Below are 13,577 nucleotides of genomic sequence, written 5' to 3'. Positions count from 1 at the left end.
ACGACCTCGGACGAAGGAAGTAATTCCAGGTTGGCGGGACCGGGCAGTTTTAAATTTCTCCGCCATTCTACGCGCTTCGGGGCGTCCTTAAGGAAAGGTGACGCCCCTTTGCTTTTTGAAGCCGTTTGAAGCCGCAGGTTCATAATGAGGTCCCGAGATTCGACGGGACGCCGCTTTGATTTTGCTTTTAAAGCGTTGATCCAGGTTGATATGCCGCTTTGGTTTCCGAGGTCGACACGTGGCATAATCCTGGTGGAAAGTGGGATCCGGCTCTATCAATCTGGGTCGTTGGGAGGGTCTATATAAACCCTTATTCTGGCCCTAAGGGCTCTCGTTTGGCCGCCGCTGTTGTTGTTTCTTTTTCTGCTTTCTTCCCCCTTGTTCTTTGATCTTCGTTTAGTTTCTTTCGGCAGTGTTCCAAGGCGTTTTCCAGCGATCATCTTGATCTTCCACCTTTGGGTCGTCGGCACTTTTGGCGGAAATCTCAGTAGGTGCTTCCCCCTTATTTGTTCGGAGGGTTTTTGTCTTCTTTTCTTCTTCTTTTTTTTTTTTGGGAGATGGGTTGTGGCCCGGAAGAAGTCGGGTCCACTTTGGTCGAGGAGGAGTTGGATATGATCGGCGAGTGGATTTTTCCTCGGCGCAGGTTTTGTCTTGAACCCACGGGTCGGAGGATCAGGTGACGAGGCCTCTCCCAGGTCGGATTGGGGTGTACGTAGAGACACTCTAGGCCGGCCTACGATTTCTCTTGCATGGTTTCGTGAACGAGCTTCTGGCGACATACCAGCTTGTCCCGGCGCAGCTCGCACCGAACGCGTGGAGGACCATCGTCGGTTTTCTGTCCCTCTGCCTTGCGCACGGGATACCGACCTCGGTAAATGTCTTCCGTCGGTGCTTCATGTTGAAGTCCAATCCGGCGGATGGGGAGTGGCTTTACCTTGCCCTTCGGGGCGGTAGGTCATTCTTCCGGGGTGCTCCTTCCTCCATTCGTGGGTGGAAGGAGAAGTTTTTCTTTCTTTCCTCTGAGCACACGTGGGGATTCGACCCCAGGTGAAGGCAGCCCCGGCTCAAGGCCGCCAACAAGCTCCCCAGACTTTCAGAGAGCAAGCAGAAGATCCTCGGCGCTCTTTACAGCCTCGAGGAGAACATTCTTCTGAATGACCTCCTGAGTGAGGTGGCTTTGGTGAATGTCGGCCTAAGCTCGGCGCGCCCTCAGGGTAAGAGCGATTATGTGGCTCTGTTCTGTCGTCTTTTGTCTTATTTGTTGTACTTTTTCTCTTTTTCTCTCTTCCCCCCTTCCCTTTCTTCTTTAGTGACAACCTGACATCCGGGCTTCTCTTTTTTCGTCTTTTTAGATATTCCGGGGATGGTGACCAGTAATGCAGCTCTTTACACCCGGTACAAGAAAAGGACGGCCGAGGCCGGCGGGGTTCCACCCGAGCCCAGGAAGAAAGCTAGGTCCTCGACGGCCGCGGCCACCGAAGCGAGTGCCCCCGGGACCGGGACTTCTGACGCTATCCAGAAGGAGGTTCCGGGCATCGAGCGCGCCGGCTCGAGCTCTGCGAGGACTTCCGCGGCCCTCGCTTGTCCAGCCCCTATCTCTTAGCGTTCCAGTCGTCAGGTCATCCGGTTGCGGCGCTCGGGCCCCGAGCCAGGGAGCGGCCTAGGGGTCCCGAGCTCATCTTTGCCGAACTCGGTGAGACCCAATCTTCCGGGTTCTTCAAGGGATGAGGCCCATCCGGAGAGGAGGCCCTACTGCCCGAAGTGGACCGTCTTCGAGGGTGACTCAGCTCTTCACGACGGCCAGATAGTGCGTCAAGTATTCCGCGTCGCGCTGCTTCCGGCCGATCGAGCCGAGTTCCAGGCTGCAGACTTAAACAGCCTCATTGATGGAACCTTCTGCTCCGCCATTCGGGTAAATTTTTTGCCTTAACTCCCATATTCGACTCTCGGTCTCGGCTCACTCCTTCATTTTTTCTTTTATAGCATCTTCACGAGGTCGATATGTTGATCTCTGTGGCAGCCGACTATCGAGATAAGGCTCGGAGGAGCCAGAGTGCGCAGAAGGAGGCTGAGAAGAGGCTTGGCGAAGCCGAGGCCTCGCAAAGGGAGGCCCTTGCAAGGACGGAGGCCGCCGAGGCCGAGCTACGATCGGTGATTGCGGAGCTCGAGGAGGAGAAGGCCGTGCACGCTTTGGCTAGGTCAGAGGTGCGCGCCTCCGAGGCGCATCTAGCCGAAGCTCGCTCTGCGATCGTTGGCCATCAACATGAAGCGGGGGTCGCCCGACTGAAGATCGAGCAGCTCGAGGCTCGAAAAAAGAGGACTTTGGAGCAAGCCCAAAATGCGGTGCAACTCTTTCAGGAGTCGGAAGAGTTCCGTGACTTGATGGAGGAAGAGGCCATGGACGGGCTTATCCATGGCATCGACGACTTCCGGAGGCAAATGCGGCGGATCTGCCCTCAGTACGATCTCGATAGTCTTCAGCCCGGCGGGGGGATCGTCGAGGGCGAGGGCGAGCCTGAAGGTCCGGCGGATGGCGGCGCAGCCAGCGGGACGCCTGCGGGCCCTGAGGCCGAGCAGGAAGCCGTCGAGGCCGAGGTCGAAGTGGTCGAGGAGACCGCTCAGGAGGCTTCCCCTGGAGAAGTTGTCGGAGGCGCTTCTGAAGGAGCGTCCGAAGTTGCTCCCGAGGCCGCTAGCGGCGTTCCGACCGAGGCTACTGTAAATGTGCCCGGATCGGTGGAGGACCCCGAGGAGGCTCCGGCTGAAAATTCCGAGGTGATTTTGTGGACGACCTCAAGGTCGGCGCCGAAGCTGCAGCTGCCCCTTAGGACGCTTTTTCTTTATTTCTGTAGATGAGGTCGGCCTCCTCGTCGGGCTTTGTAATTGGCCTCAGGGCCCTTTACTAATGAAGGCTTTTTTCCCCAGTCTTATGTTTGCTTTTATAACGAACTCTTACTTTAGCTATTTAAGCTGAACTTTTGTTTGGTGAATTTTCACCAAGTCCCTGGGCTCGGCTTTTAGAAAAATTCGCTAAGTGCTTGAGCTTGGAACCCGCCAGAGCCCGCCGAGTGCTTAGGCTTTAGGCTTTAGATTTTCAACAAAATTTCGCCAAGTCCTTGGGCTCGGTCTCCGGGGGGACTTTATTAGGTCTTCGGATTGTAGACCGAAGCCGAGTTGTCGTCGAAGCTTGTATGCTCTTTGGTCCCGAGCTTTGTCGAGGTGTTGTTGGGTAGAATCTGAAGTTGAATTTGTGGTCGATGAGAGTAGGTGTCCTCGAGCTTGGCCGGGACATTATTAGGTAGAGCTCAGGATCGCCGTAGTAGGACGTTTCGAACCGGTCTAAGGCGTTTGAACCGGGACAGGCCTCCGAGCCGAGTCAGAGGGTCGTGCGCGAGGCTGAGGGAGCTCGGGCTTGCAACTGGCTCAACGGGACATCCCAACCTTGGTCGGGGGATTCCGAGCCTAGCTGAGACTTTGCTCTCGAACAATCGGAGCTGGATGGGTGTCTTGGGTCGAGCTAAGCGACTCCACTTCAAGATCGACTTTTAGCGGCGTTCTTCGGCCTGTGGTCGACCCGGCGTGGTGCCTTTGTTCAAATTGGGGCATATTACTGTAAAGGGGGCGTCGAACAGTGCCGAATGTCGTCGAAGCATCATGGAGATATCGCGGAGATGTCGCTGCGAGGTCGAGGGAGACTTGGCTCGCGGTTGACTTGGCGGCGTTTGGCGGTGCTTTCCGAGTTCGTGGGAGCTTGGGCTCGCTGTTGACTCAGCGGGGCATTCCGACCTTAGTCGGACGGGGCCGTGCACGAGATTGAGGGAGCTCGGGCTCGCTGTCGACCCCGTGATGCTTCCTGAGATCGAGGGAGCTTGGGCTCGCTGTCGACTCAGCGGGGCATCCCGACCTTAGTCGGAGGACCGTGCACGAGGTCGAGGGAGCTCGGGCTCGCTGTCGACCCCGCGACGCTTCCCGAGATCGAAGGAGCTTGGGCTCGCTGTCGACTCAGTAGGGCATCCCGACCTTAGTCGGGGGACCGTGCACGAGGTCGAGGGAGCTCGAGCTCGCTATCGACCCCGCGATGCTTTCAGAGATCGAGGAAGCTTGTGCTCGCTGTCGACTCAGCGGAGCATCCCGACCTTAGTCGGAGGACTGTGCACGAGGTCGAGGGAGCTCGGGCTCGCTGTCGACCCCGCAACGCTTTCCGAGGTCGAGGGAGCTTGGGCTCGCTATCGACTCAACGGGGCATCCCGACCTTAGTCGGGAGAACGTGCACGAGGTCGATGGAACTCGGGCTCGCTGTCGACCCCGCGACGCTTTCCAAGGTCGAGGGAGTTTGGGCTCGCTGTCGACTTAGCGGGGCATCCCGACATTAGTTGGGGGACCGTGCACGAGGTCGAGGGAGCTCGGGCTCGCTGTCGATCCCGCGACACTTTCCGAGGTCGAGGGAGCTTGGGCTCGCTGTCGACTTAGTGGGGCATCCCGACCTTAGTTGGGGGCTTTGATGGAGATCGGGACTGAGCTCGATGTCAGCGCGGCATCCCAAACTTGGCTGGGGCATCCGAGCTTGGTCGGGCATCTCAGCTTGGTCGGGCATCCAAGTCTGGTCGGGTATCCTGAAGTTCACAAGCGTCCCAATATCAGGAAGAGTATTGAACAGTTAAGGGAGAACTGTGAGTAGATTGAAAAGAAAGAAGGGAGCCATAGTGTCGGTTGTGTTTCCAAACATCGGAGACCCCTGAATGTTTTACTGATAATACATTCAAAGATTGTTGGAGTTCCAACTTCGGAGAATGGGGATCCCTTCGAGAGATTCCATCTTGTACGCTCCGGACCGTTGGACTCGAGCAATTTGGTATGGCCCCTCCCAGTTTGGGGCAAGCTTTTCCTGCTCGGCAGGCTGAGAATCTTCAGTTCTCTTGAGGACAAGATCTCCCACGTTGAAAAGCTTGGTCTTTACTCTGGAGTTGTAGTACTGTGCCGCTTTCTGTTGGTACCTTGCCATGCGGACTCGGGCAGCCTCCCTCATCTCCTCAACGAGGTCCAAGTTGCTCCTGAGGTGAGAGGAGTTGGAGGCTGCATCGTAGTGCTCCACTCTTGGTGAGGGGAGTTCGATTTTCAGGGGGATGACGGCTTCTGTTCCATACGCCAAGTTGAAGGAGGTCTTGCCAGTGGGAAGTCGAAATGTAGTTTTGTAAGCCCAAAGAATATTGTAGAGGTTCTCGACCTATTGCCCTTTGGATCGGTCGAGCCTGGCCTTGAGCCCCTAAAGGATGGTGCGGTTCGTCATCTCAGTTTCTCCGTTCGTCTGTAGATGGGCGACCGAGGTGAAGCAGTGGTCGATGCCGAGCTCGGAGCAGAATTCTCTGAAACGAGTGTTGTCGAACTGACGACCATTGTCAGATATAAGGATGCGGGGGGTCCAAATCTGCAGATTATCGACTTCCAGACAAAGTTTCGCATCTTCGACTCGGAGATCCGGGCCATTGGTTCGGCTTCGACCCATTTGGTGAAGTAGTCGATGGAGACAACCAGAAATTTTCTCTGCCCGGTGTCCAGGGGGAACGGTCCCATAATATCAATCCCCCATTGGGCAAACGACCAAGGAGCGCCGATCGAGGTCAGCGGGGCTGAGGGTTGGCGCTGAATGTTGGCGTTCCGCTGACATCGATCGCACCTTCGGACGAAGTTCAATACGTCCTTTTGAAGCGTGGGCCAATAATATCCTTGGTGCAAAATTTTGTGGGCCAGTGCTCATCCTCCCAAATGGTTCCCATAGATCCCTTCGTGAACTTTCCGCATGGCATAGCTTGCCTCTGATGGGCGGAGACATCTGAGGAGGGGAGAAGTGAACAACCTTCGGTAAAGCTTGCCTTCATATAGTATGTATCGGGAGGCTTGACGCCTGATTCGGCGGGCCTTGAGCTCATCATTAAGGAGGACTTCGTTCTGCAGATAGCTGACGAGCTCGACCATCCAGCTCGGCTCGGTCTCGATGCAGAGGGTTGGCTCGGGCTCCTTTGTGCTGGGCGTTTGGAGGTATTCGAGCACTGTTGCCTTAGGGAGCTCGCTGATGCGGAAAGTCACCAGCTTCGACAATTGGTCTGCCCTTATGTTCTCTGTTCTGGGAATGTGTTGGATGTTGAAGGAGCCCAAGATGGACGTGAGGTCTCGCACCTTTTGGAGATATCTCTGCATCGATGGCTCTCTTGCTTCAAAGTTTTCCAAAATCTGGTTCACGACCAGTTAGGAGTCACTGAAGACTTTCAGGTCCTCCACTTTCAGCTCCTTTGCCAATTTGAGCCCTGCAATGAGTGCCTCGTACTCTGCTTTATTGTTCGAGGCAGGAAACTCGAAGCGTAGAGCCTGCTCCGCGACTACCCGTCTGGGCTAGTGAGAATGAGGCCTGCTCTACTACCCCCCGAGGTTGAGGAGCCGTCCACATGTAGAACCCATGTTGCCTCGGGGTCTCCTCCGCTGGTGTGCGTGCGAGCTCGGGATCGTCCGGCAAAGTGCACTCCACAATAAAGTCAGCGAGCGCTTGGGCTTTAATCACCAGCCTCGGACGGTATTCAAGGTCGAACTCTCCGAGCTCGACTGCCCACTTCGCAATCCTCCCCGCGCGATCCGACCATTACAGAATTTGCTTCATAAGCTGGTTGGTCAGTATGGCCACAGTGTGGGCCTGAAAGTAGGGTCGGAGCCTTCGAGCCGAGATGACCAAGGCAAAAATTATTTTCTCTAGCTTGGAATATCGGGTCTCAGCATCCCTCAGGACCTGGCTGGTATAATACACCGATCTTTGAAGCTTGTTATCTTCTCGGACCAGGACCAAACTTACCGCGACCGGAGAGACGGCCAGGTACAAATAGAGGAGTTCACCCTGCTGGGGTTTTGTGAGTAATGGAGGGGAAGCAAGAAGGCGCCTGAGCTCTTCAAAAGCTTGCTGACATTCCTCCAACCATAGAAAGTTCTTCGGCCGCTTGAGGATTTTGAAGAATAGGAGGCACCGCTCGACCGACCTGGAAACAAATCTTTCCAGAGCTGCAACCTGCCCAGTGAGCTGTTGTACCTCTTTGACTGTCTTTGGTGGCACTATCTCTTGCAGCGCTTGGATCTTCTCAGGGTTTGCTTCGATTCCATGCTGGGTTACTACGAAGCCGAAAAATTTGCCCGAGGTGACCTTGAATGCGCACTTGGCAGGGTTGAGCTTCATTTGGTACTTTCTAAGTGTGAAGAATGCCTCATTGAGGTCAGCTACATGGTTTTCTATTGTTCGGCTCCTCACCAGCATGTCGTCCACATAGACCTTCATGTTTCGGCCTATTTGATTTTTAAAGATTTGGCTGACCAACCTTTGATATGTTGCTCCGGCATTCTTCAACCCGAACGGCATCACTTTGTAGCAATAAAGGCCCTTATCGATGATGAAGGCCGTCTTCTCCTCGTCTTCTGGCGCATTCGGATTTGATTATGTCCCGAGAAGGTGTCCATGAAGGTCAGCAACTGATGTCCCGAGGTGAAGTCAACGAGCTGGTCGATGTTGGGGAGAGGAAAGCTGTCCTTTGGACAGGCTTTGTTCAAGTCGATGTAGTCCATGCATATGCGCCACCTTCCGTTAGCTTTTTTCACGAGGACTACGTTGGCGAGCCAATCTGGATAGGAGACCTCCCGGATGAAGCCGGCCTCGAGAAGTTTGTCTACTTCCTCGGCCGCTGCTCGTTGTCGTTCCGGCGCGGAGCTCCGTTTCTTCTGCCTCACAGGTTTGTAGGTCGGTTTTGCCTGAAGTCGGTGAACCATGACCTCGGGGTCTACCCCAGCATGTCCGTGGGCGACCAGGCGAAGACGTCCATGTTGGACCAGAGGAACTCGATTAGGTGGTCTCTTTCGCGAGAGCTCCGGCTGGAGCCGACCTGCACGGTTAGCTCTAGGCAGTTTTCTTTTAAGGGGATTTGGATAAGAAGCTCACCAGGTTCTACCCGTTCTTTCCGGGAGGCGTCCCGCACTTCCAGGGTTTCAATGGGTAGCATCTGATCTAACGTTTGGGTTGGCACCTCGGCTGATTGTTCCGTTTGGCTCGGTGCTTCAGCCGGTTGCTTTGCTTTGTGAGTCGCCATATAGCATTGCTTAGCTATTGACTGGTCCCCACGAACCTCGCCTACTCTTCGGTCGGTGGGGAACCGCAAGAGCAGGTGGTAGGTCGAGACCACAGCTCGGAGGGCGTTAAGCCTTGGTCGTCCAAGAATGGCGTTGTAGGCCGAGGGCAGGCGGACCACAAGAAAATCCCTCCTCACGGTGCTCTCTCGAGGGGCGAGCCCGACCTGACCAGTAAGCTGACCTCACCCTCTACCGGGACCGAGTCTCCGGTGAATCCGACAAGCGGAGCGTTCATTCTCTGGAGCTGGTCCTCTGTCATCCCCATTTTTCGAAAGGCATCGCAGTACAAAACATTTGCTGAGCTTCCATTATCGACCAAGACACGCTTTACATCAAATTTATTTATGATCATGGAGATGACCACAACGTCATCATGAGGAGTCTCAACTCCTTCTAAGTCCTCGTCCGAGAACGAGATTGCTTCAGAGGTGCGTGGACGCTTCAGAGGGGTTCTTCTCCCGGTTGGTTCTCCACCTGAACTTCCTTCAGCCGGGCCCCTCCCGATAGTGTTGATGGTGCCGACAATGGGCTTGTTGTCGTTTGGGTTCTCGGACGGCGCAGCATTTTCTACCGGTCTTCTTTCCCCGCGCCGGTTCTGCACAAACCGGTCGAGTACTCCACGGCAAATGAGCGCCTCGATCTCATCTCGAAGCTGAAAGCACTCCTCCATGTCGTGGCCGTGGTCCCAATAGAAGCGGCAATATTTCCTAGGGTTGCGTTGAGCCCCTATTTTCCGCATCGGGGGTGGGGGTCGGAGATAGTTTCGGCCTTCCATCTCCATAAGGATCTCTACCCGGGGTGTATTGAGGGGAGTGTAGCTCTCGTATTTCCCCCGGGGCATCCGCGACCGCAATGGAGATCTCGATCGAGGTAGGGACCTCGGTCGGAGCTGCGCGCGCTATCGAGGTGGACTCCTTAGCCGAGGCAGGTTTTTATCTTGGCGGGGGGATCGGCTTCTCGGGTGGCCACGCTCCTTGCGGCGCCTATTTTGCTTCTTCGAGGCTTGCTCGGTCGCGCCCCGCTTGGAGGTGATAGCCTCCTCGGCCAACATTGCAATGAAGTTGGCGGAAAAATTCTTCTCAATAGAAAAGATGAACCTGTAGGATCGAGCCCTCGTTTTTAGTGCCGACATGGCTATTGACTGGTCGAGCTCGCGGACCTTCCAGATTGCGGCGGTAAAATGGTCGAGGTAGTCTTTCAAGGACTCTCCCTCCTTCTGCTTAATGTCAAGGAGGGAGTCCGACGTTCGTCGCTAGCGTCTGCCGGCAGCAAAATTGGTGGCGAACTGCCTGCCGAACTGCTCGAAAGAGGATAACGTGCTTGGTTTCAGTCTAGAGAACCAAAGCCGAGCCGTTCCTCGAAGAGTTGCTGGAAAGGCCTTGCAGAGCACAGCTTCCGAGGACCCCTGCAACGCCATGAGGGCTCGGTAACTTTCCAAGTGGTCGAGGGGATCAGTAGTCCCATTGTAGGGCTCCACTTGGGGCATTTTGAACCTCGGTGGGATCGGTTCATCTCAATCTGGCGGGAGAAAGGCGACTTGGTGGTAAACTCAAAGTCACATTCGTGCCTCGTCTTCCTGCCGTGGAGCGCCTCGATCTGGCGCTCGAGCTTCTCGACCTTTTTGTCGAGTTCCTCGCCCCGAGGGATTGCCACGATAGTCTGTTCCGGTGCGGGTTGACCCGGGGCTGACTCGGCTTCCGATAGCTGCGGCCTTCTATCCAGGCCTCTTTCTAGCGGCTCTCTCCGGGAAGACGCTCGGGTTGAGCCTTGGTAGTAGCATCGTTCTTTATTATTGGTCCTCGAGGAGCCATAGAGATTTTGGCCTTGGGGTGCCGGTCCGTCTGGAGGGAGCACTGACTGGACCTGGACTTGTGGAGGCGGCATGGGGGGGCGCCACACGTTGCAGGCCTTGGACCGCTGCGGCCAAGGCTTGAACTTGTTGCACCAGAATGTTGAACTGTTCCGGTTGGACTTGGGGGGCTGGGTCCACCAGAGGTCTTTGTGGTGATTTCTGGACTGAGTGTCCAAGATTTAATGCGGGACGCCTCGAGGCGTTGGAGGCTCCTTTGCTCCTTAGCTTCATGGCCGCAACTCGATCCCTTCCTTTAGCGCCAACTGTTGCTGGAAATTGGATTCGGGGGCGACCGCTCGACCGAGAAGGAGGAGCTCCGGCGGGTGGCGGTGCGTCGGCGGGCTGCGTCCTCCGGGGGACCTGCAAAAAAGCCGGTGGTCGGAGTTTCCGACGCCGGCCCTCCGATGCTTAAGTCAGAGGAGGCTTTTGTGGAGAAAGAGAGAGTTTTGCATTTCGGAGTCAGAGTTTCCGGATCAAGAAGAAGAATCCCCCCTTTGAAGAGGAAGAATTTCCCCTTTTATAGGAGGGATACAGGGTTACCTGTGATATGACCGGACGAATTAAATGAGTTTCCATCATAATTGAGCACGATCGTGTGAATTAATGCATTGCCGTGGAAGACCAGACTGGAGCCAATGAGTCGTCGTGGGTGATCGGACGTAGTCGAGTGAGTCAACTGGTTGTCGTAGAGGGCCTGAGATTTTGGGTAAGCCGGAGATCCGTGGATAGCATGCGCATTAATTGTTGAATGAGCCGGAGATCTGCGGAGGCCATACACATTAATTGTTGACAGCGGTAGCAGGGCATGGTCCCCCGGTTGAGCTGGCGAACGGAGCATGATGCGGTGGAGCTGCAGAAGGATGCGGCTGCAGCGGGTGGATGACAAGGTCGGGCTTTCGAGGTCAAGAATGCCCTGGTCGGACGCCTCGAAGTCGAGTGCTTGGTCGGGCGCCCTGAGGTCGGGCGTCTCTGAGGTCAATTTCACAGAAAATATGTAATTCTCGAGCAAAAATTTGAGAACAAATGTTGCCCCTTGCATCGAAGCCATCACTGTTGCGTAAAAATCCACTGGCTGGCTGTAAACTTCCCATGATGGCCTGTGAGATGAAGGGACTGGGCATTGTATAATACTAGAACTATATAATAGCAATGTTAACGGTGTTAATTATCATGCCCTGGCCTACCAGCATGAGCAGGTAGACGCACATCCTACAAGATTTGACCCATACAACATAAAAAGCCTGTTTGAGATTTTTGATTTCCATATGAATTATGCATAATAACAGGCAGTGGTAAAATTAAAGCATCTAGAAAGTTTCAAATGTTATAATTTTATAGCCAAATTTAATCCAGTTGCTTCTACATTTTACAAAATGTCATTACATAGCATTGTTCTAAGGTAAACTTTATTCAAATCAAGAAATTTACTGAGGCCTATCTCTCCTTTTTCTCTTCAAATTAGTTAAATATCATTGAAAGATTGACGCTGAAGAGCATTTGCATAAAACTTCCGCTATTCATTTTAGTTTCACTCTTTTTCCAAAGCGACCGAAAGCTCCAAAGTTTTTACAAAGAATTGCAGAAAAAAAAGGTTTCACTGTCATTTGTTGTTCTCTAGATATTTTTGTTCTCAGATTTTTGAAAACAATAGTTAGGCAAAAATTAAAATAGCAATGCCCTATAGACCTTGAACTCTGAACTTTTGGTCTGGGCATTGTGCATTAGGCCCAAGCCTGTAGTTAAGAATCAAAATCGGACTTCAGTCATTAGCTTAGCATACGCGCATTGATTCTATCAAAAAGTCCTGTTAAGGGTTGCCCTATGATCCTGTATAAAGAAAAACAGAATAGTTACTGGAAGAAGAGAGAACTAGGACAATCCCAAATCCCAAGTATTTTTTTTAAATATCCTGATAATTTTGGAGTTGCATTGGATACATGCAAACAGTAACCAATTTTATTTTATTTAATTTTTTTAAAAAAATATAATCAATTGTATGGTTAATTTGCCATATCTCGATTTTTAGACTAAGTTTATTTTTAAATCTATTTTTTCTACGAAGTGACATCGCTTTTGTTGGTGCAGCATGATAGGCATACTCGCTGCAACTCAAGATGGATCATTATCTTAAGAGTGGATCGTGTACTTATAGCTTTCTCATAGCTGATTCCGTCTTTCCCCTTAGTAAATTCTAGATTAGGCTAGTATCCTGTTCGTTAAAACTAGGGAAAGTAAATAGCAAGAGAACTAGAAAAAAGTAAAGTGGTTGAACAACACTTAGTATTCAATCTAGTATCGTGGAGACTTGCGTCACAAATGAGAACCCCCTCTCCTGTTTATAGAGTTAGGCTAGTAATAAAAGTGATCACATAGGATGATGTCTCTTGTTATCCATTTAGTAGTTAGAATAATATTTTAGACATTGTAAATATCTTGCTCCTAGAAGAATATAGGAATTTTCACGAAATATCTAAAAATATTCCAAGTGTTAGAGAATTCTGGACTTTTCAGGGAAACTCCAGATTTTTCCCACAAAAATCTTTGCAACTCGAGTTTCTTTTAGAGTTTGAGTGCATTTTTTAACTCAAATTGGTAGAAACGTGTGACTTTCCTTCCTACGAGAAATTATTCCCCACAATCGGACGTTTCCTTTTACATTAGATGAAAGGGTAAGTACCATGTAGCACCATACTAAATTACCCAGCAACAAAAAATGACGTACTATAAACTTTTCTTGAGTTATTATTTAAGCAGGAAAGCTGCCTTCCATACAGTAGTAGGCATAAAAGCGCAAATTTATTCTCAACTATATCGAGAGCACGTTATGGACCCATTATGCAAGGCATATTATAAGATAGGGATTTTCCTCCAGTAGTGTCAGTTTCCGCCCCCACCACTTCCATAGCCGGAACCGTAACCGTGCCCATAGCCGGAGCCGGAGCCACTGCCGGACCCGCCGCCGCCTCCACCGCCGCCGCCACTGCCATAGCCTCCGCCATGGGCACCGCCGGCACCATACCCGGTACCACCTCCTAAGCCGTATCCCGATCCACTCCCGCTTCCATGCCCTCCGCCGGAGCCGCCGCCAGCACCACCACCTCCGCCACTCCCGTAGCCTCCACCATGTGCACCCCCGCCAGCACCGGACCCATAGCCCGAACCAGAGCCGTACCCGGACCCAGAGCCCGAGCCCTCGCCACCGCCTTTTCCACCACCTCCACCACCACCGCCTCCCTTCCCGTATCCTCCACCAACTCCTCCGCCAGCACCCTCACCGTAACCAGACCCAGAACCACCGCCAGAGACGCCGCCGCCGCCGCCGCCACCACTTCCACCGCCACCACCACTGCTGATTCCGGTGAGGGATCTAGCGGCAGAAGTGAGCCCAACGCTTAGGAGGACAATGAGGGCAAGGGCCAAAAGCCTAGTGCTACTACGACTAGCCATGGTAGTCAAGGAGCGGAGTAAGGGATGCCAAGGTAACGGGGAAGATGGGGGGTATTTATAGGGTTTTTTTTGCATGGCTAACGGACGAAATCTGAGGCCATAATTCACGTTGTTTTCGAGAGGGCCA

General features: G+C 53.0%; 1 protein-coding gene across 1 annotated transcript; it reads right to left on the bottom strand.

The window, feature by feature from the left end:
• Positions 1 to 12,717: 12,717 nt before the first annotated feature.
• LOC108511444 (glycine-rich cell wall structural protein 2-like) lies at positions 12,718 to 13,493 on the bottom strand. The gene has a single exon (XM_017843798.3). It carries the CDS (start codon positions 13,448 to 13,450, stop codon positions 12,881 to 12,883), a length of 570 nt encoding a protein of 189 aa, XP_017699287.2. The 5' UTR covers positions 13,451 to 13,493; the 3' UTR covers positions 12,718 to 12,880.
• Between the last annotated feature and the right edge of the window lie 84 nt (positions 13,494 to 13,577).

Source organism: Phoenix dactylifera, unplaced genomic scaffold (genome assembly GCF_009389715.1).
Source record: "Phoenix dactylifera cultivar Barhee BC4 unplaced genomic scaffold, palm_55x_up_171113_PBpolish2nd_filt_p 001293F, whole genome shotgun sequence".
NCBI classification, from domain to species: Eukaryota; Viridiplantae; Streptophyta; class Magnoliopsida; order Arecales; family Arecaceae; genus Phoenix; species Phoenix dactylifera.
Note: the sequence above shows the minus strand (reverse complement) of the source record. Positions and strands in the feature narration are given on the sequence as shown.

Excerpts from the sequence above, each read along its gene's own strand:
- LOC108511444 (XM_017843798.3), bottom strand. The coding sequence starts at position 13,450 with ATGGCTAGTCGTAGTAGCACTAGGCTTTTGGCCCTTGCCCTCATTGTC.